At 42.2% G+C, this 26,841-nt stretch overlaps 1 protein-coding gene across 9 annotated transcripts in view; it reads left to right on the top strand.

The window, feature by feature from the left end:
- The window catches only part of ptpra (protein tyrosine phosphatase receptor type A), a 351,147-nt gene that overhangs the window by 305,620 nt on the left and 18,686 nt on the right, over positions 1-26,841 (top strand). For all 9 annotated transcript variants that reach the window (XM_069923586.1, XM_069923588.1, XM_069923585.1 and 6 more), the window contains 4 exons: positions 6,673-6,749; positions 17,306-17,440; positions 18,226-18,351; positions 20,976-21,127. In XM_069923586.1, the coding sequence (XP_069779687.1) occupies positions 6,673-6,749; positions 17,306-17,440; positions 18,226-18,351; positions 20,976-21,127 (490 nt within the window). The remainder of the gene's footprint in view (positions 1-6,672; positions 6,750-17,305; positions 17,441-18,225; positions 18,352-20,975; positions 21,128-26,841) is intronic.

Raw genomic sequence — 26,841 nt, forward strand, 5'->3', positions numbered from 1 at the left:
GCCGAAAGGGCCTGTTACTGTTCTGTTGTATGTCTTTAAAAAAAAAGTATAACTTAGGACATTATGGGAAGAAATTTGTAGGATGATATTTGCATCATCGTTCAGCAAGGGTGAGGTACTCGAAGACTGGAGGATGGCTAATGCTGTGTCTTTATTTTTTTTTTAAACTGGTTTTTGAAGAGGTGACCAAAATGATTTATGAGGGCAGGGTGGTAGACATTGACTACATGTACTTTAGCAAGGTAGGCTTGTCAGGAAGGTTCAGTCGCATGGATTTCAGCGGGTGCTGGCCAATTGGATACAGAATTGGCTTTATTGTAGGAGACTTGAGCAATCATTGTTCAGATTAGAGGCCTGTGACCAGGTGGATGCTGCAGAAGTTGATGTTGGATGCACTGATGTTTATCATCTGTATTAAACAGCTTGATGACAATGTTGTTGGCATGGTCAGTAGGTTTGTGGAAAACACTAAAATTGGTGCCATAGCGGCCAGTGAAGAGGGTTATCTAAGATTACAGTAGGATGTTGATGAAGTATGAATAAAAGAAGCCAAGGAATGGCAGATGGAATTTAACTCTGACAAATGCAATGAGTTGCACTTAGTTATGTTAAACAAGAGCAGGACCTTCACAGTGAATGGAAGGGCCCTGAGCATAGTTGTAGAAAAATTATTCTTGGGGTTATAAGTACCGTAAAAGTGATGACAAGATGGCGAAGAAAGTGTTTGACATGCTCACCTTGGTCGATATTAAATATAGGAGTTGGGATGTCATTTTACAAATGTACATGATGATGGTGAAACTGGGCTTGGAATAATGGATATAGTTTGGTTAGCTGTCTAGAGGAAAGAAGTCATTAAGCTGGAAAGGGTTCAGAAAAGATTTAAGAATGTTAGTGAACAGGTGGTGTTGAATTTATTGAATAGGCTAGATAAGCTAGGACCTTTCTCCTTCGAGTGTAGAAGGCTAAGGGTAACCTTATAGAGATTTATAAAATCATGAGGGGTGTAGATAAGGTAAATAATCAGGGAAGGGGAATTTTTGGTCAGAGGAGAAAGATTTTAAATGGACCTGAGGACAACTTCACACATTTGTTGGTGGGTGTATCGAACGAACTGTTAGAGGTGGTAGAAGTGGGGAAGTTTTAAATAATTTAAAAAAAATTAGACAGGTACATAACCAGAGCGTCATCAAGGGAGCAGTCATCAGAGTGGGGTTAGTTAGAGTGGTAAGGCTTTAGCTCAACAGGCTCCGGCAAGTACAGTTAAGAAAGGGGTAGTAAGAAGAGACCACTCTAATCAAGGAATAAAAAGGATTCAGCAGGTAGGCACAGGTAAGGGCAGTTTTTAGAAACCATATATTTTGTTCCTCTCCTCGTAAACAGTGGGAATGGCAGCCAAGGCTGCTCTTGCAAATGTGGGTCGTCAGGGAAGCCAGCAGTATCCCTGACGACTTCATCTGTGAGAAGTGCATCCAGCTGGAACTCCTGACAAGCCATGTTAAGGAATTGGAGATGGTGTTGGATGAACTCTGGATCATTTGGGAGACAGAGGGGGTAACAGACAGGAGTTACAGGGATACCATCATACCTAGGAGGCAGGAGGAGGGTAGATAGGTGACAGTCAAGACAGGGAAAGGGAACAGGCAGGCAGTGCATGACGCTCCTGTGGCTATTCCCCCCAAGTATACCTTTTTAGATACTGTTGTGGTGGTGGGGGGTGGGGGGGAGTCCTCTGGCACAGAATCTGGTCCTGTGGCTAAGAAGGGAAGGGAGGAAAAGAGGCGAGCTGTAGTTTGGGGACAGAGAAGAGGTTCTGAGGTAGAGAGTGAGTACCCTGGTGCCAGGGTCCAAGTTATCTCAGATCAAATTCATGGCATTCTCAGGAGTGAGGGTGAGGAGCCAGATTTTATGGTCCATGTAGGGACCAACGACGTGGGTTGGAAGGGTGAGAAGGTCCTGCAAGGAGAGTTCAGGGAGTTAGGGGCTAAGTTGAAGGACGGGACATCTAGGGTTGTGATCTCAGGATTGCTACATGCTAGTGAGGTTAGAAATAGCAGGATAATGCAACTTAACATGTAGCTAAAGACACGGTGGAGGACGGAGGGTTTCAGGTTTCTGGATCATTGGGCTCTCTTCCAGGGAGGGTGGGACTTGTTCTGACAGGCTAATATCCTTGTGGGAAGGTTTGCTAGTGCTGCTTTGCTGGCTTTAAATGAGATTTGTGGGGGTGGGGCATATAGAGAAGTGGAGGATGGAAAAGATAACATGAAAATTACATGTACCATTAGAAGTCAACGGGTTGAGCATGGTGGAAATGTTCTCAGGTGCATCTATTTCAATGCAAGGAGTATTGTAGGAAAGGCAGACAAGCTTAGAGCATGGATTTGCCCATGGAATTATGACATTGTGGTCATTAGTGAAACTTGGCTGCCGGGGGGGCAGGACTGGCAGCTCAATGTTCCAGGCTTACATTGCTTTAGATGCAATAGAACAGGGGGAGGGAAGGATGAAAGGGGAAGGAATGGTATTGCTTATCAGGGAACATTATCACAGCTCTGCTCAAACCGGACAGACCAGAAGGCTCATCCACTGAGGCTAAATGGATAGAACTCAGGAATGGAAAAGGTATGACCACACTCATGGAGATGTATTATAGACCACCCAATAATCAGAGAGAATTGAAGGAGCAAATCTGTAGAGAGATAGCTTCAGGAAACATAATGTTGTGATAGTAGGACATTTTAACCTTCCACATATTGACTGAGACTCCCAAATTGTAAAAGGGCTGGATGGCTTGGAATTTGTCAAATGTGTTCAGGAAAGTTTTCTAAATCAATATATTGGTCGTGCTTCGGTTCAAAGAAGACACGTTGTTGTGCAGTTCATCTGTGGACATGAAGGTGATTTGCAGTTCCAGTCTGGAACCACAATGGGGGGCACTAGAAGTCTGTTTTTGTAATATCCGTGACTGGTGCTTTGGGATGCTGTCACAGTTCTCCATCAGTTTTTGGCAGTATCTGTCTTCAAAACTGGTGTAGGCTCCATAGCCCAGGGCTCGCCAACAGCATGTCAGCAGCCACAGCTTCTGGTTCTCTTGGCTGGATGCCACAGTGGTGTAGGGTTTCCTTCATAGCATCTTTGTAATGCTAGCTTAGACGACCATGAGGTCTCCTTCTGGTCTTTAGTTCACCATACAGCAGCTGGCGAGGTGTACGGTGGTCATCCATTCTGATGACATGTCCCATCCACCGCATCTGGGCTCTGATGATCAGTGACTCTATGCTGGTGGACTTTGCGCAACCCAAGACCTTCAGCTTGGAGATGTGGTCTTGCCAACGGATGCCAAGAATAGAACAGATGGTGCGCATGTGGAATTTCTCTATTTGTTTGATGTGACATCAATACAGATCTCACATCTTGTAGGAGAGAAGGGATGACCACAGCTCTGTCGACTTTCAGCTTTGTGGATATATGGACATTGTGTTGCTTGAGCACAATGAACCTTGCTAATCCTGGAATCAATTTCTTTGTCCAAAGACCCATCATCTGAGATGATGCTCCCCAAGTATTTGAAGCTTTTTACATTTGTCAGCTTGGTGTCATCAACAGTGATCTTTGGTTGGTGTTTGGCAAGGACTGATGGAGTACCTCAGTCTTGTTTAGATGATAGTCAGGCCAAAGAGAGTAGCAGCGTCTGAGAATTTGTTCAGCATTAACTATATTAAAGATAGTGATCTAAATCAATATACAGAGGTGCCAACTAATGCTGGATCTCCTATTAGAGAACGAAACAGGACAGTGACAGAAGTATATGTAGGGGGACATTTTGGGACCAATGATCATAATGCCATTAGTTTCAAGCTAATTATAGAGATGGATAAGTCTGGGCTTTGTATTGAGATTTTAAATTAGAGAAAGGCTAATTTTGAGGAAACAAGAAAGGATCTAGAATGCATGGATTGGGATAAGGAGTTTTCGGGCAAGGATGTGTGAAGAAAGTGGAGAACCTTCAAAGGTGAAATTTTGAGAGTACCCAGTTTGTATGTTCTTGTCAGGATGAAAGGCAAGGTTAGTGGGCATGGGGAACCTTGGTTTTCAAGGGATATTGGGGATCTGGTTCGGAAGAAAACAGAGGTGTATAGCAGGTATAGGCAACATGGAGCAAATGAGGTACTTGAGGTGTTTTAAAAAAATGCAAGAAAAGCTCAATAAAGAAATGAGGAAAGCTAAAAGAAGACGAGGTTGCTTTGGCAGACGGTGTGAAGGAAATTCCTAAGGGTTTTTACAGGTCCCCGTGAAGATCAGAGTGGTCAGCTTTGTATAGAGCTAAAAGAGATGGGGGAGATATTAAATGGGTTTTTTCATCACTATTCACTCAGGAAATTGGGCACAGAGTCATGGGAAGTAGGGAAAACAAGCATTGAGATTATGGAACCTATACATATTAAGGAGGAGGAAGCACTTGCTATCTTAAAGCTAATAAGGATGGATAAATCTCCAGGGCTTGACAAAATGTTTCCTTTGCCCTTGAGGGGGGCTAGTGTAGAAATTACAGAGGCTCTGGCAGAAATATTTGAAATGCCCTTAGCCACGGTGTGGTGCCTGAGGATTGGAAGGTAGCTCACATTCCATTATTTAAAAAAGGCTCCAAAAGTAACCCTGGAAATTATCGACATCAGTAGTAGGTAAATTATTGGAAGGTGTTCTATGGCATTGGATATATAATTATTTGGATAGCTAGAAGCTAGGGATAGTCAACGTAGCTTTGTGCATGGTAGATCATGTTTAAGCAATCAAATATGTTTTTTACACAGCCGCTGCATTCCAGAAAATTATTCCCAAAATTCCTGAATGCATTCTGTGTAAAAGATCATGGAGGTAATATATCATTCCAATATTTTACCTCCTGGACCCCCAGCAAAATGCAGGCATTCAGCAGCAACTGGCTAATGAGTGGGATGTTATTGATAACGCATGATGCTGTACATCGCATGTAGGATATACGCCACGGTTGTCATCGACACTGTGGTGCCTCATGTCAACCGCAGATACACACGTCAGATATTTAGTATAAACATGCGGTAAGATCCAAATTTTTGGAGTTCTGGTCATTCCAGTGTGAAGGAACACTCTGGAAGGTAGGTATGATAATTGTTGATGGGGGAAAAAAGGACAGTTAAATGTAAAAAAAAATTAGTACTTTGAGGAGGTTACCAGGACAGTTGATGAAGGAAAGGCTGCGGATGTTGTCTACGTGGACTTAAAGCCTCTGACTACGTAAAGCCAGAGGCTTGACTATGTAAGGTCCCATGTGGGAAGTTAGTCAGGAAAGTTCAGATGCTAGATATTCATGATGAAGTAATGAACTGGTTGTTCTTAGATCACTGTACATTGGACCTTACATGACAATGGTTGGATGGGAGAAACCAAAAGGTAATGGTGAATGATTACTTCTCAAACTGGAGGCCTGTAACTAGTGGTGTGATTGTTGTTTGTCATCTGTATGAATGATCTGGGTGATAATGTGGTAAATTGGATGAGCAATTTTGTAGATGACACTAAGATTTGAAGCATTATGGACAGCAAAGAAGGATTTTAAACTTTGCAGAGGGATCTGGACGAACTGGAAAAATGGGCTGAAAAATGGCAGATGGAATTTAATGCAGACAAGTGTGAGGTGCTGTATTTTGGAAGGACAAACCAAGAAAGGACATACACCATAAATGGCAGAGGACTGAGGAGTGTGGTGGAACAGAGGGACCTTGGAATACAAATACATAATTCCCTGAAAGTTGTGTCACAGGTGGATAGGGTTGTAAAGAGAGCTTTTTGCATATTAGCCTTCATAAATCAAATATTGAATAAAGGAGTTGGGATGTTATGGAATAGTTGTATAAGATGTTGTTGGGGCCAAATTTGGAGTATTGTGTGCAGTTTTGGTCACTTAACTACAGGAAAGATATCAATAAGATTGAAAGAGTGCAGAGAAGATTTACTAGGATGTCACCTAGACTTCAGGAACAGGGAAGGACTTTATTCCCTGGAGCATGGAAGAATGAGGGGAGATTTGATAGAGCTATTTAAAATTATGAGGGGGATAGACAGAGTAAAAGTAGATCGGCTTTTTCCACTGAGGGTAGGTGAGATACAAACCAGAGGACATGAGTTAAGAGTGAAATGGGGGGGCAACACGGGGTAGAACTTTTTCACACAGAGAGTGGTGGGAGTGTGGAATGAGCTGCCAGCTGAAGTGATGAATGTGGGCTTAATTTTAACACTTTAGAGGAATTTGGACAGGTACATGGATGGGAGAGGTATGGAGGGCTATGGATTGGCCCAAAACAATGGATCAGCACAGACTAGAAAGGCTAAAGGGACCAGTTTCTGTGCTGTAGTGCTCTGTGGTTTTGTGGGACTAATTTGATCAGCATGAACAAGATGGGCTGAGTTGCTTTTTTCTGTGCTGCAGGTTTCTTGCCCTGTGACACATTCAACCAATCCTGCCCCTGCAAAATTCTCCATATCCACTGCAATAATCAGAATTTGTTTCCAAGGCCAATATCCCCAGCAATTAATAAAAATGAAATTTGTACATGTGTCTATTTGGATGGAATTGTGTTGTCCTAAGCTTGTAGAATAACATTGGACCTTTTTCTTACCATGTTGTTGTAGATGAGTTTAATAGAGTCATCATTCCTGTAAAGAGAGGTGAAGAGAACACAGATTATGTCAATGCATCATTCATTGATGTAAGTATTTTTAAAGATTTTAGAGCATCTCAATGAATAAAGTTGTTTTCAATAAATCACGAGCATTAGAGTTTATTATATGAAAATCAAGTACAAAATATTACTTGTATCTTCATTATAACTTGTAGAGATTTATTATATATTTCCCCTTGAAATCTTAAGTAAAAATCAGAATAAATGGAACTGCATTATTCAATGGAAGGCCTAAAATGAATAAAGTTGGATTGAGAGTTTTTTTTAATGGGTTTTCATCTATATATATCCTATTTATATAGAATTCTGCATCTTACAGAGCAAATTTGATCTCTAATATTGGAGATGGAAGCAGTATGAATTTAGATATAATTTTACCTGAATGAAATTTTAGGATTTTCACTTTTTATATGAGGTTAAGAAAAAACAGATTTCCATAAGCATACTGTATCTTTGGTAGATCAAAACCTACATTCTTATCGTAGCTTTTTCTGGAGTACCATATCGGTGCTTTTGCTTTCCTCAATTTGGTGAAATTATTGTGGCGCAGAACAAGGCCTATCAAGTCTATGCCAGGCCCAATGTACAGTGATCACAGAACAAGGCCTATCAAGTCTACGCCAGGTCCAATGTACAGTGATCTAAGAACAATGTACAGTGATCACAGAACAAGGCCCTATCAAATCTACACCAGGTCCAATGTACAGTGATCTAAGAACAATGTACAGTGATCACAGAACAAGGCCTATCAAGTCTACGCCAGGTCCAATGTACAGTGATCTAAGAACAATGTACAGTGATCACAGAACAAGGCCTATCAAGTCTACGCCAAGCCCAATGTACAGTGATCACAGAACAAGGCCTATCAAGTCTACGCCAGGTCCAATGTACAGTGATCTAAGAACAATGTACAGTGATCACAGAAGAAGGCCTATCAAGTCTACGCCAGGTCCAATGTACAGTGATCACAGAACAAGGCCCTATCAAGTCGACATCAGGTCCAATGTACAGTGATCTAAGAACAATGTACAGTGATCACAGAACAAGGCCTATCAAGTCTACGCCAGGTCCAATGTACAGTGATCACAGAACAAGGCCTATCAAGTCTACGCCGGATCCAATGTACAGTGATCACAGAACAAGGCCTATCAAGTCTACGCCGGATCCAATGTACAGTGGTCACAGAACAAGGCCCATCAAGTCTACGCCAGGTCCAATGTACAGTGATCTGTTTGCTCTCACTTTTCCTGCAGCTCAGTAAATCATTATCCCTCTAATACTGTCCAGTCTCTTTTAAAAAATTATCATCGGCTCTGTTTCCGCGAGCATTAGAGGCAGTGAATTCCAGGTGGACATTATTTGTATTTATTTAAGCAAAACCTCATTCCTTGTCCTTCACTTTAAATTGATCACTGATATCTATCATGGATTGCCTTCACTTGAAGCTTCATCTCCTTTCTAAAGTATGACAAGTAGACCTGATCACAATGTTTTTTCAGTGTTTTGTTTTGGAAGTTGAACATTACCTTTATGCTTTTGTATTCTGTGCACCTATTTGCAAAGGCTAACTCCTCAAATGCTTTGCAAAGCACCAGCAATTTCTGTGATTCACAAAGACTTGCACTACATCCATATCATTTTATCCCTGCATAAGAACTCTACTATTGACTATATTACCTATTCTCATTCATATGACCAAAATGTATGACTTCACAACCGTCTATATTAAATATATTTTCTGCTATATGTGTCATTCTACCAGTCTACCCAAGTCTTTGTGCAGTCTAAACCTATCCTCATTATTCACTACTAAAATCTTACTTTTATGTCCTTTTTCAGCCCATTGGTATATTCTTTTGTTTTTAAAAAAAGGTGATCCTTATGCTGCTTATTAGGGAACACTCTTGCCTTCCTTCCAGTCTTGGCTTTTTATCCTTGAGGTATGACATCTTTATTCAGTCGGCTCAGTTTTGCTAATCAACTTATTGCTTCATTCCTTTGTAGTCACCTATGACATTAAACAAATTCAAATATGTAAGACAAACAAAATTTGTCTTTAATAACTCTGTGCTTATTCTCCTTTATTAGCTATCTTTCCCAAATTTCTTGTTTTTCTCCTATTTACTAACTTTGAATGTTTCCCCATGACATTCCTCTGACGCACACTACCTCTTTTGCCTTTCTCCAAAACTGACAAGTCTTTAGACACAGCATTGTAATAGGCTATTTCAGCCCATCCAATTACATCCAATTAACCTACAATCCCTGGTTCGTTTCGAATGGTGGGAGGAAACCAGAGCCCCTGGGGAAAACAGGGGATTTGAACCCCTGTCCTGATTGCTGGCATTGTCAAGGCATTGCACTAACCGCTACACCAACTGTGCTGCCCATGTCCTTCTGCAATTTTGACTGCTACCTCCTTCAACAATATTTCTCATCCATTAATTTTTTTACGCCCATTAAATTTACTGCCTTGTTTCCACTGAGGTTTTGGCAACATGCTCTTCTGTGATAAAGAGAGATTCAAAGTAGTCACTGAGCATTTCCATCTACCCTTGTACACATTAACTCTTATCACCCCTCTTGTTACCTACTTTTATTCACATCCTAACAGAATTTTTTTTTTGTTTCTATTTGTCAACTGCAATGTCATTTTTCTTCACCACTCACCTTGTAATCAGTTTGGTTCTCGTGTGACCTGTTCAAATTGCATGCATTTCCTTCCCTTTCCCTTTATCTTCTTTCATCCAGCTCTCCACCCCCTTCCCTTTCCATTCACAAAGCTATTCCTCCTCCCCCTGCTTTCTGGTGTGCCCTCCCTCCCTGATCCACCCATTACCTCCTGCCTTTGGTGTTGGGCTCCTTCTGCCCCTCCTCTCTACCATTTTCTTCGGGCACCTGCCTATATTTTTTCATATCTTGATGAAGGGATTGTAACTGCTGTTATGAATTTCACCAGGCTTTAGTGCTTGAAAAGTAAATGGTTACTACTCAGGAAGGTTTTTATTGGTTTTCAGAGAAAGATTTGTTGTTCACTGGACACCCACAACTGATTCCTTGTAAGCAGCCACTTCAGTGACTTGCTGAAAAAACTTGCCCCATCAGGGTTTTCCAGATGATAACTTCTTTCTTTCAGGTCACCACAGAGTTCCTTTTCTGTTTCCCTTATCGCAGGTGAAAGATTGTACAGCCAGCCATTCTTTCTTGTATGGACCACAAGGACTTTGAACAGGCTGAACTATGAACTCACAACTGGTCTTCAAAATGGGGTTCTCTCTCTCTCTCTCTCTCTCCCTCCCTTTCTCTCTCTCTCTCTCCCTCTCTCAGAGAAAAACCTGTTTAACTATGCTTGCAAAACCACATTGAACTTCCTAGAACAGTAAACTTCATTCAGACGACTGCAGCACTGGACCCAATCTTCTGAGTCCATTCATATGTTGCTTTCCAAAACAATAAGCCATTACTACACAGCATGTCCAATTAACACCTACTTGTCAAGACCTTCAGCAAAGCAGCTACCATTGTCTTTTCAAAGGCTCTCAGAGCCTGCACTGTCTGGCTTGAGCAGAGCACTGGCATTTTAAATGAGATCGGTGTTGTGATGGTTGTATCTTTTTGTGACCTAACTAAAAAATATCCACAATTTATCTCCTTTAAAACATATCTCTTCTCTCTTTGGCTTGGCTTCGCGGACGAAGATTTATGGAGGGGGTAAAAAGTCCACGTCAGCTGCAGGCTCGTTTGTGGCTGACCAGTCCGATGCGGGACAGGCAGACACGATTGCAGCGGTTGCAAGGGAAAATTGGTTGGTTGGGGTTGGGTGTTGGGTTTTTCCTCCTTTGCCTTTTGTCAGTGAGGTGGGCTCTGCGGTCTTCTTCAAAGGAGGCTGCTGCCCGCCAAACTGTGAGGCGCCAAGATGCACGGTTTGAGGCGTTATCAGCCCACTGGCGGTGGTCAATGTGGCAGGCACCAAGAGATTTCTTTAGGCAGTCCTTGTACCTTTTCTTTGGTGCACCTCTGTCACGGTGGCCAGTGGAGAGCTCGCCATATAATACGATCTTGGGAAGGCGATGGTCCTCCATTCTGGAGACGTGACCCATCCAGCGCAGCTGGATCTTCAGCAGCGTGGACTCGATGCTGTCGACCTCTGCCATCTCGAGTACCTCGACGTTAGGGGTGTGAGCGCTCCAATGGATGTTGAGGATGGAGCGGAGACAACGCTGGTGGAAGCGTTCTAGGAGCCGTAGGTGGTGCCGGTAGAGGACCCATGATTCGGAGCCGAACAGGAGTGTGGGTATGACAACGGCTCTGTATACGCTTATCTTTGTGAGGTTTTTCAGTTGGTTGTTTTTCCAGACTCTTTTGTGTAGTCTTCCAAAGGCGCTATTTGCCTTGGCGAGTCTGTTGTCTATCTCATTGTCGATCCTTGCATCTGATGAAATGGTGCAGCCGAGATAGGTAAACTGGTTGACCGTTTTGAGTTTTGTGTGCCCGATGGAGATGTGGGGGGGCTGGTAGTCATGGTGGGGAGCTGGCTGATGGAGGACCTCAGTTTTCTTCAGGCTGACTTCCAGGCCAAACATTTTGGCAGTTTCCGCAAAGCAGGAACATATCTATACACAATATAAAATATAACATAATCCGTCACAATGGTCAGGGTGGGATAGTACACAAGGCCATGGACAGACACGTGAGAGCAGGGGTGTGACTCAGAATTGAAATGGTTGGCCACTGGGAGGTCACTGTGGTTGCAGACGGAGCAGAGGTGCTGAGCGAAGCAATCTCCCACACTGCAACTGTTGTCAAGCTCACCCACGATGAGCTTGTCAACTTCATCCACTTTGCAGACAACTTCCACCTTGATCTCAAACTCAGCTGGTCCATCTCCAATAACACTCTCCCCTTCCTGGATGTCTCTGTCTCCATCTCAGGAAACAAGCTTTCCACTGACATATACTACAAACCCTCCAACTCCCACAACTACCTAGACTACACTTACGTCCTGTCCCCTGCAAGGATTCCATTACCTTCTCCCAATTTCTCTGTCTCCACTGCATCTGTTCCCAAGATGAGGTCTTCCAGTCCATAATTTCCAAAATGTATGTCTTCTTCCCCAAATATGGCTTTCACTCCAGCACTATCAGCTCAGTCCTTACCCACATCTCCTCCATTTCTTGCTCATCTGCCCTGGCCCCTCTGCCCCCAGAGATAACAAACAAAAGATCCCCCTCATCCTCACCTACCACCCCACCAGCCTCCCCATCCAAAACATTATCCATTGGAATTGACAGCACTTACTATAGGGTCCCACCACCAGAAACAATTTTTCTTCTCCCTTCTAGGCCTTCCACAGGGACTGCTTCCTCCACGATTCCCTCTTGCACTCATCCCTCCCCACCCATCGCACTCCTGGCACCTTTCCTGTGCCTGCAGGAGGTGTAATAGTTGCGCCAACACCTACTCCCCCACCACAGTCTGGGACCCCAAACAAGCCTTTCAAGTGAAGCAACACTTCACTTGTACATGCAGAGGACTTACTTACTGCATCCAGTGCTCCCTTTGTGGCCTTCCCTACATCAGAGAGACCGGTCGCAGACTGGAAGATCGCTTCATTCAGCACCTCCACTCCGTTCACAACCACAGCGACCTCCCAATGGCCAACCATTTAAATTCCGAGTCACACCCATGACTGTCCATGCGCTTTATACTATCCCACCCTGACCACCTGCAGATTGGAGGAACTACACCTTATTTTCCATCTGAGTCATCTCCAGCCAGATGGCATTAACATTGACTTTACTGCTCTCCATTAAACCTGCTTATCTTTTCTTTCCCCCTTCCTTTTTTCCTGTCTTAACAGTTCTTCCCTCTCAGCCATCCATCCTCCCCCTTATTGCTGCTGTCCCCTCCCTCCTTTCTCACTTATCATCCTTCCTTGCCCCCCCCCCTTCAAACTCTTGTTTGGATGCCTGCCAGCATTTTCTCATATTTTGATGAAGGGTTCAAGCCTGAATCATGGGTTGTGTATCTTTAACTTTGTTTGACCTGCTGAGCTTCTCCAGCATTTTGTGTTTTTTTTTACAGCATCATAAGGCAGCTGGGATGGAGGTACAAGACATACAAGGGGCATCCATCCTGTGCTGGATACTGCTTACTTACGAAATTTCCAGTGATGCTGCCTTGTTAAAATGCTGAATCAAAGTGAATGTAACCAGTTTATTGGAGATAGTGGGAATCTGTTTTTCAATTTTGGTTTCTGCTTATCTCCAGTTCTAGATTCCTATGACTGTTGCAAGTTCTATCAGCCTTTGCAAATCTCATGTTAATTTAAGAAAATTATTTTCCTCTTATGAACACTGCCACGTAGAAAATAAGAAGTTTTACAAAGCAGCTATGAAAATATTTCAACAAATTACGAATAAACTAACATTTGTAGCCCATTTACCAAAATAGTTTAATATTGAATATAAGGACATGTGTTAGTGTAATTTGCTTTATGTTTATTTCTTTGTCATCACTGTTTGTTGCAGATGATCAGCCAAACAATATCTGTCAGAATTTGGCCACAAGTGTCAAGCACGAGTTTATGAATACTTGCTTTATGGAAGGAATAATGTTGAGCCTTTCTAGACTGGGTATTGAGTAATGGAGAAGGGTTAATTAGCAATCTTGCTGTGAGGAACCCCTTGGGCAAGAGTGAACACAATATCCGTGGAATTCTTCATTAGGATGGAATGTGACAATTGATACGGATACAAAGATTTTGAACTTAAAGGGGGGTGACTTTGATGGTATGAGATGTGAATTGGCTAAAATAGATTGGCAAATGGTACTTAAAGGACTAATGGTAGAAATGCAATGGCAATCGTTTAAGGATAGCTTGGAGCAAGTGCAGAAAATGTACATCCCAGTTTGTACGAAGAATAAGTCGAGGAGGGTAGCACATCCGTGGCTGACAAGGGAGATCCGGGAGAGTGTCAAATCCAAAGAAGGAGCTTACAAATTAGCCAAGAATAAGATCACTGATGATTGGGAGAAATTCAGAGTTCTGCAGAGGAGGACAAAAGGATTAATTAGGAAAGGTGAAAGGGATTATGAGAGGAAGCTAGCAGGGAACATCAAAAATGACTGTAGAAGCTTTTATAGATACTTTTAAGAGAAAGAGGTTAGTTAAGACAAATGTGGGTCCGTTGCAGACAGAAACGGGTGAGTTGATCATGGGGATCAAGGGTATGGCAGACTGTTTGAATGACTACGTTAGTTCTGTCTTCACCAAGGAAGACATAACTAATCTACAAGAAATTATTGAGGATCGTGGATCTATTGTGACGAAGGGACTAAAGGAAATAATTGTAAGTTGAGAAGTTATATTAGTTAAATTGCAGGGATTAAAGGTTGATAAATCCCCAGGGCTGGATAGTCTGCATCCTAGAGTGCTGAAGGAAGTAGGCCAGGAAATAATGGATGCGTTGGTGATAATGTTTCAAACTTCTTTGGATACTAGATTAGTTCCTGAGCATTGGAGGGTGGCCAACGTAACCCCACTCTTTAAGAAGGGAGGGAGAGAGAAATCGGGAAAACACAGACCGGTTAGTCTGACATCAGTAGTAGGGAAGGTGCTAGAATCAGTTATTAAAGATGCAGTACATTTGGAAAGAAATGGTATCATCGCACAGAGTCAGCATTGTTTTGTGAAGGGGAAATCATGTCTGACGAGTTTTTTGAGGATGTAACCAGTAGAGTGGATAAGGGAGAACCAGTGGATGTGGTATATCTGGACTTTAGTAAGGCGTTTGATAAGTTTCCGCACAGAAGACTAGTATAAACTTAAAGAGCACTGTATAGGAGGTATGGTATTAAGGTGGATAGAGAATTGGTTGAGGGACAGGAAGCAAAGAGTAGGTATAAATGGGTTCTTTTCAGAATGGCAGCCAGTGACTAGTGGGGTACCGCAGGGCTCAGTGCTTGGGTCACAGTTGTTTACGATATATAAAAATGACTTAGAAGTGGGAATAGATCTCAAAATTTGCAGATGATACGAAGTTGGGTGGCAGGGTTAGCTGTGTGGAGGATGCTAGGAGAGTGCAGGGTGATTTGGACAAGTTAGGCGAGTGCGCCAGGACGTGCCAGATGCAGTATAATGTGGATAAATGCGAGGTTATCCACTTTGGAGGTAAGAACAGAAAAATGGTATCTGTTTAGGAAAAGGGGAGATGCAGCAAGACTTGGGTGTTGCTGTGCATCAGTCGTTGAAAGAGGGCGTGCAGGTGAAGAAGGCGGTGAAGAGGGCGAATGGTATGTTGGCATTCATAGCGAGAGGGTTTGAGTCCAGGAGTAGGGAGATCCTGTTGCAGCTGTACAGGGCCTTGGTGAGACCACACCTGGAGTACTGCATGCAGTTTTGGTCGCCTTATCTGAGGAAGGACATCCTCCTCACCATGGAGAGGGTGCAGAGAAGGTTCACTAGGCTGATACTGGGGATGGAGGGACTCGCATATGAAGAAAGGTTAGATGGACTAGGCTTGTATTCTCTGGAATTTAGAAGATTGAGGGGGGATCTTATAGAAACATAAAATTCTTAAGGGTTTAGATAGACTAGACACAGGAAGGTTGTTTCCAATGCTGGGAAAAACCAGAACCAGGGGCTATAGTTTAAGGATAAGGGGGAATTTTTTTAGGACTGAGATGAGGAAAAATTTCTTCTCTCAGAGAGTGGTAAATGTGTGGAATTCTTTGCCACAGGAAGTAGTTGAGGCTGGTTTCCTGTCAATATTTAAGTGTGGGTTAGATTTGGCCCTTGTGACCAAGGGGATTAGGGGGTATGGGGAGAAGGCAGGAACTGGGTACTGATCAGCCATGATCATAATGAAAGGCGGTGTAGGCTTGAAGGGCCAAATGGCCTACTCCTACACCTATTTTCTATGAGATCATTTAATTAACATTGAATTGTCACAAAGCAAGGCTAAGAATTGAAATTATTCTCCAACGGTATATTTTGTATTTCTAAAGTTGTCGTGAAGTCTTGTCTACCAACAGCAACACTTGAAGTTGCAGCATTAAACTTTTTGGACAGTTGGTTGGATATAGAATCATTGTAGCGCAGAAACGGACCCTTTTGGCCCACTCTGTCCACGATGTCTATCATCAGGATACCATCAGGTATCCTACTTATCACTTGTTCCGCAACTTTCAGTACTTTGGCAATTCAAGTGCTTATCTAGATTAAATATTTGAATGGAACAGTTAGTGTAATGTTTAGCACAATGGTATTCAAAGCCGACACTGTGTGTAAGAAATTTGTACATTCTCACCATAACTTCATGAGTTTCCTTTGGGTTCTGGTTTAATCCCACATTCCAAAATCATACAGGGTTTGTAGATTCATTGGTCACATGGGTGTATTTGGGCAGTGTGGGCCAGAAGGGCCTGTTTCTATGCTGTATCACTAAATTTAAAATATAGTTTTTAAACATTGCAGTACATTCCAAACACCAGTCATTCTCTGAGTGAAGCAATTCTTCAGTGAGTCTTCTCTAAACCTCTCATTTCATACCTTAAACCCATTCAGACACTTTTTGGTTACAGACACTTTTATTATTGGAGAAAAGTTCCCATTTCATTCCTTTTCACGCCCTTTATAATTTTTGTATCCCAAGCTCTCCCCTCAGGCCCTTTGCTGGCTTCAAAGGAAACAACCTCAAATTATTTTGAATGTATAAATCTTAAGTTTTGCAAGTCAAACTTTCAATATAGATTTGCACTAGAGATTGAATTGTCAGATTTCAGATTTATTGTCAGAGTCCATACATGATATCACAACAACCCTGAGATTGTTTCTCCTGCAGGTGATGCAGAATTACCACTTATCGGGAGTGCAAAATAACCTGTTCAGAATGTACATGTAAACAAAGAAAGAAATGTAAACAAATTGTGCAATTATAGGGAGGGAAAAAACAATAAAGTGCAAAAGTAAGGTACTTGAATGAGTCCTTGATTGAGTTTGTTATTGAGGAGTCTGATGGTGGAGGGGTAGTAGCTGTTCCTGAACCTGGTGGTGCGAGCTTTGTGGCACCTAGACCTCTTCCCTGATGGCAGCAGTGAGAAAAGAGTGTGTGCTGGGTGGTGTGGATCCTTGATGATTGCTGCTTCTTTCTGAAGCCAGTGTTCCCTGTTGATGTTCTTGATGGTGGGGAGGGTTTTTCTTGTAAAAACACATGGAAATGCTGGAGGATCTTGGCCAGTCTTTTCAGCGTCTATTGGAGACAAAGATATATTGTCAGTGTTTCGGGCCTGAGCCCTTCTTTATGAAATCTTGTTCCTCAGCCCTGAAACGTCGGCATTATATCTTTGACTCCTATAGAAGACCGGCTGAGTTCCTCAGCATTTTGCTGTGTTCTTATTACAATCACACCGTCTGCAGACTTTTGTGTTTCACAAAGTTTTGCCTGTGATGTCCTGGGCTGTGTCCACTAACTTTTGAATATTGGACATAAACAGTAAGATATGATATTAAAGAAGGTTTTTTTAATTTAAGTTTTTTGGATGTGGAGAAATGCTATAAAATTCTTTACCTTAATTCATAGGGGTATCGACAGAAGGATTCATACATAGCCAGCCAGGGACCTCTTCAGCCTACGATAGAAGATTTCTGGAGAATGATTTGGGAATGGAAGTCATGTTCAATTGTTATGCTCACAGAGTTGGAAGAACGAGGTCAGGTATGTATTTACAGATAGATGTATTGAACTCAAAACTCATAATTTTTTAATATATTTTCCAATCTTCTGCTCTTTAAATTAATTGTTTAGATTTTTATCTGAACTATAACTGTCCAGCCATCCTTCCACCTGCCTGACTTGGCTTATTCCTGCTCTGCTATTAGCAGCATTCACATTATTTTATCAAGGTTATTTTGTTTATGTTCTCCCCTTCTAACTGCTCCCATTCATTGATTGACCTGGTAAAGCAGTTGACAGCTTATCATTATGGTCTCCCAGATTTATCCCCATCAGAGACATCCCCCACCCCTACCCTCCCTGGAGACTTACATGCTCTTTTTATCTTTTTTCACTCAGTGACTTTTACTCTTCACACAAAAGTGGCTTAACCTGCCAAGTATTTCTAGCCTGTTCTGTTTTTTATTTTAACCGTCCTTTTATAAAGCATGAAAATTGCCCTTTGAGTTCCTTTTTAGATTTGTCCTTTTATCTTGTGCACTGTTCATCAGTTTGTGGTAAGGTATTATGATGTTTCAATCCACTTCAACCACCAGTATCCGAAATAGCACCTCAGTGGCTTGAGTGGCCATCACTAGCCAGGGTTGAGCCTTATACACTTCAAATGTTTTCGAATAGGAAGTGAAAATTCAGTTGATGCAATTTCGAGGAGTCCTTTGTTGTGATGAATATACCAGATGAAAAAGCATTGAGTTAGCTTGTTCTGTGGAGAGAAGCCAGATTAAATGGAGAACATCATTTTATATTTATTCAATGTATCTCTGCAGGAGAAATGTGCACAGTATTGGCCATCAGAAGGATCTGTCTTCTTTGGAGATATTACTATTGAAATAAAAAAGGAAGAGGAAAGTGAAAGTTACACAGTTCGTGATCTACTCGTAACCAACACACGGGTGAGCTTTAATTTTTCATAATAATTTGCCACCATATCCAGAATAGATGAAAATAAAATCAAAGCAGAAATCTGTTCAGAGGAACTTGGAAGATAGAAGAAAACTGGTAATAAACTCCTATGCTACTAAGTGGTTGGGTTAGGGGGTGACACAGGCCATCATCCCAGATGACCTCCACACAACGGGAAGATGGGGAACTCTGGCAGGAATTCCAGCCAACCTAAGGTCGGCACTCCAATGACGTCAGCGCCAGGGGCCCATATAGACAGATTTTCCGATGCAATAAAGCAGTCTTCGATTTCAACTGTGTGTCTTCCTTCCATACTCGTCATGGTATGTTCTCTACATTGTTGGCCCCAACAGGTCCATCCAGCATTTGGACCCAAAGATGACGGATCAAGTCGAGCCAGCAACCATCTTTGCAGTCTCCCTCAGGCTCCCGACGTTCTTGGTGTCGCAGCCGCACATGTGTTTCGAGCAGACAGAATGTGGCATTTCTACCGGCAGCCCCTGCCCATCACCCCAGCCGCCATCTGCCCCACGGTCAAGATGGTGGCCAACAGGTTGTTCTGTCATGGCCTCCATAAACAGGTCAGCCAGTAGGCCAAGACCTACATGAACTGTCAGTCCTCCAAAGTTCAGGTCCACACCAGAGTGCCCACCACAGGTTCAGTCACATGCACATTGACTTAGTGGGGTCGTTACTGGTTTCCAATGGGGCAAGATACCTCCTGACCATGTTAGACTGCTCTACGAGGTGACCAGACGCGGTCCCTCTGGCTGATACCACCATAGAAACCTGCACCAGGCCATTCATTGACACATGCGTGTCACGATTTGAGATCCTGGAGCACCTCACCTCGGACAGGGGGGCACAATTCACTTCCGGACTCTAGGTGGCGCTGGCTAACTTTCTGAGGACGCAGCTCCACCAATAGGCCAATGGGTTGGTCGAGCACTTCTGTAGGCACCTCATGGGAGCTTTGAGCACCTGGTTCAAGGATCCCAACTGGGTGGACAAACTACCTTGGGTCCTGCTAGAAATCCACACCATGCCAAAGGAGGACTTCAATGCCTTGGTGGCAGAGATGGTCTACGGCACACCTTTAATCATTCCCAGGGAATTCCCCGCCCTCAATCAGTGCCCGGAAGACCTAGCAGCGAACCTTGAGAGCCTACGGTGGAAGCTGGGGTCCTTGGACCCACGGCAGCCCCCACCGCACAGCCAGCCTAAGCCTAGCATCCCAAATGACCTAAGGACTTGCTGATACATGTTCATGAGGAGGTGCACACACAGACCACCACTGCAACGACCCTACGAGGGGCCCTAAAAGGTCATTAGAGACAGTCCTTTATCCTCGACATCAGCAGTAAGGAGGAAACCTTTACTGTCAACTACCTGAAACCAGCATATCTGGACTTTAATGAGCCAGTCTTCATTCCATCTCCGCGATGCCAGGGCAGACCTCCAAAGGCTATGGACAATTGCTGGTTCTAGGGGGGTGGGGTGGGTCGTGTAGCAGCCTGCACACAGAGACGCGAACAAAATGGCCGATGAATGCGGCGACTGCGTGGACCAGAGGGTGATACCGGCTGTTGTCCCAGGTGACCTCCACACGGTGGGAAGATGGGGAACTCTGGTGGGAACGCTGGCCAACCCAAGGACAGCAGTACCATGATGCTGGCCCCTGACGTCAGTGCCAGGGGCCCATATAAGCAGAGCTGCTGGTGCAATAAGGCAGTCTTCGATTTCGACTTCTCATGTGTGTGTCTTCCTTTCACACTCATCATAGCTTGTATGCTACAGTGTCTATTTTCACCACTACTCATGGCAGCCCTTTCCAGGCACCTGCCATTTCTGTGTAAAATATTTGCCACTCACACCTAAAAAAAGCGTTCTCTCCTCACCTTTAATGCATGTCCTCAAGTCTGTGAAACTTTTGCAATGGGGTAAAATGCCTTTCATGGTTTTATATACCTCTATCAGGCTCCCCGCCCCCTCCACCCGCAGCATCTACGCTCTAGAGAAGACAACCCAAGTTTGTCCAATCTCTCCCCATAACTCTTCTTACCCTTTCCAAAGCCTTCACACCCTTCCTGTAATGGGGCAACCAGAATTGAACACAATATTTCCAAGAGTGGCCGATCCAAAGTGTCAGATACCTGGAGCATTTATTCTCAAAGACATGAAGGTTATGGGGTAGGAAGAGTCAAGTAATTTTTTTTTCGGAAGGGATATATGGGTTGGCACAATATTGAGGGCTGAAGGGTCTGCACTGTGCTATATGTTCAAAGCATGTTAAAAATATGACAGGAAATCACAAAAATAGGTTATATCTAAAGAATGGTGTATGATTTTATTTTGTGCTCAGTAGCCCAAAATCCATAAAATACACCTAAAAATGCTCAGAAGAAAATCTTTGTCATCCAGTGTTATTGGAAGAATATGGAAACTCCATATAGACAACATTGGAGGTCAATATTGAACTTGGAGCTGTGAGATAACTGCTCTATTTGCAATGCCACTGTGCCATTGGTTTTGGGATAGTTTATTCATCACAGATAACAAGCTTCGTTAAATTTATTGGATTTATTTATTTATGTGGTCTTTTTGTTTCCTCAAGGAAAACAAAGTTCGTCAGATCAGGCAATTTCATTTCCATGGATGGCCTGAGGTGGGTATCCCTGCTGATGGGAAAGGAATGATCAATCTGATTGCAGCAGTGCAGAAACAGCAGCAAAAGTCAGGAAACCATCCAATCACTGTGCATTGCAGGTAGGCCACAGCTACCTCAAAATATGGACATATCATGACTTTAATCTTTCTTTAAATGGAAAAAATGAGAATTCTGAGAACATCCCGTGGCACCAAAGCACAAGTTGAAATACCCCTGTATTTGAATTGGCAACTTGAAAGGCCACTATCTATATCTGAGAGATGGATTTTCTCATTTCTGACATCTTTGAAGTGAGAGGAGAGAAACAGTGGGTGTGAAATAGAAATTGCCATTTGTTTCCACCTAGCTGCAGTAAAGGAACAACAACATAATTTCAGTTCGACGACCCCTGTGCAGGTGTTCCCGTGTCTAAAACCCTTATCCGGCCACCTTGGTGTTAGATTGTGGGTTTGGAAGTTGCGGTCAGGATTGCCTCGGAAAGTAAAACCACGTTGTACTACCTGGTGAAGCTATTTTGCATGTTTGGTTGGTGGATTGGGTACCAATCCTATATATCACTGAGCTTCCACAGTAGTAGCCACCCTCATCTAAGCAAGTGAAGATATTTGCAGTACACTTCTGATTTGTGCCTTGCAGATTACAGAAGGTGTCAGGAGGTGACTAACTCACCACAGGATAGGCAACTTTTGACCTCTTATGTAACTGGTCCAGTTAAGTTTCTGGTCAATGATAACAAGCCAAGATGTTATACAATCCAGTAATAGTAATCTGATTGAATGGTGAAGTGTAAGAAGTTAATTTCTCTATTGTTGGAAACGATCATTGCTTGGCACTTCTGTGACATGAATGTTACTTTCCACATATCAGCCATGCCTGAATGTCGTCTAGTTCTTAATATATTCATGCATGGACCGTTTTTGTCGAGGAATTATGAATGGAATTGAATATTCTGCAGCCGTTGGTGAGCATTCCACTTCTATCTTTGAGAAGATAGTTCAGCTTGGGGCACAACCCTGCCGTGATGAATTGGTGCTGGAATAATTGACTTCCTTTATTTTCTTTTTAAATTTTATTTATAAGTTTTGCAAAATACATACATACAAAATAATCTTAACAAAAAAGAACTAAATCCCTACTACCCCCACACCACCGTCGGAGCTGAAAAACAATGACGTCACGTATTTAATAGTTGCTGCTTGGTGCGCCATCACAAAAAAAACATTTACTTTATATCTAAGCCCATACATTTCATATATAAAGTCCACATTTTAACAAAGAAAGAATAATAATTTTGCAAATGATGTTATCTTCTCTAAATAAATACATGATTGTAACTCATTATGCCATCATTGTATATTCTTCCAAGTAACTGCTATACATTTTCTAGCTACCGCCAACCCTAATCGTATAAATGCAATTTGAGATTTTGTCCATTCACAAACCCTTCGTTAATGTATTGGTATAACCCGATAAACACACTAACGGATCAAGTTGCAAATCTATCTTAAATAAATCCTCCAAAAACTTAATTTTTCCCAAAAAGTTTTAACTTTTGTACATGTCCATAGTGAATGTAAGAAAGTTCCCGTCTATTCTCCACATCGAAAACACAAATCCGAAGAACTAAAACCATATTTTTTTCTTCTCAGGAGTTAAATACAACTGATGTAAAAAATTATAATTAACCAAACTATATCTCACATTACTTAATTTTGTAACACTATCAACACACATATTCGACCATTCCTCTGAAGATAATGCAATAAATAAATCCTCCTCCCATTTATCCTTCATTTTATATACATCAACCTTACCCATCTTTTCCTATAATAACACATACATTTCAGAAATAAACACTTTCTTTTCCTTATCAGCAAATTTTGATTGACTAGGTAACACCAAATCTTGTCCATAATTTTCTAACAATAAATCTGGAACTTGATAATAAGCAAAAAAAAGAATTTGATGATATCCCATACTTCTCTCTAAGTCTATTAAAAGAAAGAAACATACCTACTTCAAAAGAATCCTCCACCAACTTCATACCTTTCATTTCTCAATCTATCAGATAGGGGTTGTTAAAAGAAAAAGGAATTATTTTATTCTGATCTAATGCTATCTTAGCTGAAATTTTACCTTTAGTTCCTATAATTTGATCCTGTTTACACCATGCATCCATTAAATGTCTCAATACTGGCAAATTATACTTTTGCAAAAGAGAAGAATTCCATTTATATATAAATTGATGTATTTTACTCTAGAAATCTGATCCAACTCCACCTTCAGTCACCCATACTGGATATTGATCAATATCAAACATCCTATTAATAAATTTTAACTGTGCTGATTCATAATAATTCAGAAAATGTGGTAATTGAAGTCCACCTAAATCATACCTCCATGTTAACTTCTGCAGAGAGACTCTCGACAACTTACCTTTCCATAAAAACAAACAAATTACTTTATTTAATTCCTTTTAAAAATTCCTCAGTACTGCACTCGGAATAGACTGAGAAAGATATTGAATATGAGGATATATATTGTTACAAGGTCAAACCAGCAACCACAAAGAAGGCATATCACACAGGGGTAAAGATGAACAATTAATTTATTAAGAAAAATTCTCCTACAAACTTTAATTCAAAAACCCCCCTTTTATAACAATGCCCCTGGTTACTATGCAAATTTCTGTAACAGTGTAAAACTAATAAACGCCCCAACCTAAATATTTCATATGTAATTAAAGTCTAAGTTATATTTCCAACCAGCCCACAGAAAAACTTAGACACAAAACACACAAGACCACAAAACTTCAATCTCAACTGAAGCAAAGATCATAAACAAAATTCAGTTTGTTTGGTAAACTGAAGCCAAAAGATCTTTGAGAGAGAGAGCGAGAGAGCACAAAATTTGTTGTCTTGTGTTGCTTGCAGAGAGAGGAACAATGACTTGGTTCGGATCCTTCTGGTTGCCTTCGGAATGATCATCCCTTTTTGAAATCCCAACATTCTAAACTGTCCTAATCGTCTATTCTTAAATTTCATTTTAGACAGAAAAACTAATGGATTTATCATCAGTATATATTATTAACGGTTTTTGAGCAGTACAAATATACACATCAAAATGTTGCAATGCTAAAACAAGTGCTAATAACTCCTTCTCAATGGTCGAGTAATTTCGTTGATGGTCGTTAAACTTTTTCGAGAAGTACGAAATAGGATGTTCTACTCCATCACCATTCTTCTTCTGTAACAGTACAGCACCAACCGCTTCGTCACTGGCGTCCACAGCTAAAGAAAATGGCTTTTAAAAGTTAGGGGACACAAGTACAGGCTGATGGCATAAAATGGCCTTTAACTTCAGAAACGCTTCCTGGCATGCATCTGACCAGATAAATTTTTCTTTCTTTCCAAGTATTTTTGTTAATGGGAGTGCAATTTCTGCAAAGTTTTTACAAAATCTACGATAGTAGCCAATCATACCTAGAAATCTCCAAAGAGCTTTCTTATTACTGGGGATATGGAACACAGTGATAGCCAATACTTTCGCTCCAACCGGTGCCACCTGTCCCTGTCCTACCTCATAACCCAGATAAATTATAGTGGCATGTCCAAACTCACTCTTGTGCAAATTCACTGTGAGGTGTGCTTCTACCAGTCTATGAAATAATTGCTCTAATTCAAGCATGTGTTCTTCCCATATATCCATACTAATTACTAAATCATCGATCTTGGCTCCTGTGTGCTCTAAACCCTGAATTACTGCATTTAATCATTGTCTGAAATGTGCCAGGTGCATTTTTCATCCCGAAAGGCATAACATTATACTCATACAATCCCAAAGGTGTAACAAATGTAGAAATCTCCCTTCCTTTCTTTGTCAAAGGAACACACCAGCATCCTTTTTAAGAGATCAATCTTTGTAAGAAACTTAGCCTTCCCCACCTTATCTATACAATCATCTATTCTGGGAATAGGGAATGCATCAGTCTTTGTCACCATGTTTTCCTTTGGATTATCTGTACAAAACCTAATTGAGCCATCTCACTTAGGCACCAGAACACAGGGTGAACTCCAATTTGAACTTGATTTTCAGACGATGTCATTTCTGAGCATAAAATCCACCTCTTGATTCAACAATCTGCTCTTTTCCTGATTAACTCGGTAAGGATGCTGCTTAATAGGCTTAGCATCACTGACATCCTGAAGTGCCAGTTGATGAAGAAGACAAGGGCGATGTGGTCAAACAATAATCATGGCTTTTATTAGCCGAAACTCATGGTACAATAATGAAAGACAATAGGTGCATATACAGTTATATCCAAGGGGAGTGTCCTTAACAGTAGAGCCAATGTTAGTACAGCAAGGCTCGCCAGAGGGGAGACAGGCAGCTTGGCAGACATTCACCACAGTGTCCCCCAGCAGAAGAAGGGTGAAAATCAAAAGGACAGCTGCTAGGAAAGATTGAAGCAAGCGATAAACGGATACCATGTTTGGCCTTGAGATACTCTAACAGCCGAAATACGCCAGTATCTAGCAAGCAATCGAAATATAATGAGATGTTTACTGAATATGTCAGCCTATCAGGTGGTTTACGAATTCTGGTCCTTCATCTCAAAACAGGTGGCTCCTTTGTAACCTTGGGAACTGCTACAGGTCCTGGGTCAGTAGTGTGGGAAGGACTGGCTTCTGGACCCACTCAAGAATCGCCAGCGTGAGGCAGTGGAGCCTCAGCATTACCATCTGAAAGCTTACTAGGGGGTCACAGGCTGGGGGGGTGAGTCCATCCTCTCAGGCTCCCTCTGAGTAGGGGTACGAGGACTGGGTGAACCAGGCGAGGCCGGATCTCTTAGGGGTACAGTGTCTGTACTCCCGTCTGGGAATCTAACATGAGCGTAGTTGGGGTTATCGTGCAGTAGCTGAACTGGTTGGACTAGGGGGTCTGTTTTACACGCCCAACCGTGGCTCTTCAGCAGCATGGTTCCAGGCTCAGATGAACAGGCTGGCCAGTCCATCACACTTCCTGATTTCCTAGGAAAGGCAAACATACGTTCATGAGGTGTTTGATTTGTTGCAGTACACAATAAAGACCAAATAGAATGTAGTGCCTCAGGCAGCACCTCCTGCCACCGGGTAATAGGGTAACCATGTGTTTTTAAAGCAAGATTAACAGTCTTCCAGACTGTAGCATTAGCCCTTACAACCTGCCCATTGCTGTGTGGGTTGTAGCTCGTGGTACGGCTGGTGGCAATCTCCTTTCGAGGCAGGGCTCGCTGCAGTTCAGCACTCATGAATGCTGAGCCTCTGTCGGTATGAATGTAATTGGGAAAACCAAAAATGCTGAAAATTCTGTCAAGTGACTTAATCACTGACGCTGACAAGAAGTCAGGGCAGGGTATCGCAAAGGGAAACCTGGAATATTCGTCAATTACAGTGAGGAAATATACATTTTTGTTTTTGGAAGGTAACGGCCCTTTAAAATCTAAACTAATCTTCTCAAAAGGTCGGGTTGCCTTGATGAGAGTAGCCTCTGGAGCTTTGAAGTATTGCGGTTTGCATTCTGCGCAAACAGGACAGCTTTTAGTCAGTTTCCTGACTTCTTCCAGAGAATAAGGAAGGTTGTTAGCCCTTATATAGTGGAAGAATCTCGTGACACCTGGGTGGCACAGTCTTCTATGGAACTCTTTTAGCCCCTCCAGCCGAGCACCAGCAGCAGATCGTGACAATGTGTCAGAGGGATCATTTAACCTTCCCTGTCTGTACTGGATCTCATAATTATAAGTTGAGAGTTCTATTCGCCAGCGTGCCATCTT

This window comes from Narcine bancroftii, chromosome 3, assembly GCF_036971445.1.
Source record: "Narcine bancroftii isolate sNarBan1 chromosome 3, sNarBan1.hap1, whole genome shotgun sequence".
Taxonomy (NCBI): domain Eukaryota; kingdom Metazoa; phylum Chordata; class Chondrichthyes; order Torpediniformes; family Narcinidae; genus Narcine; species Narcine bancroftii.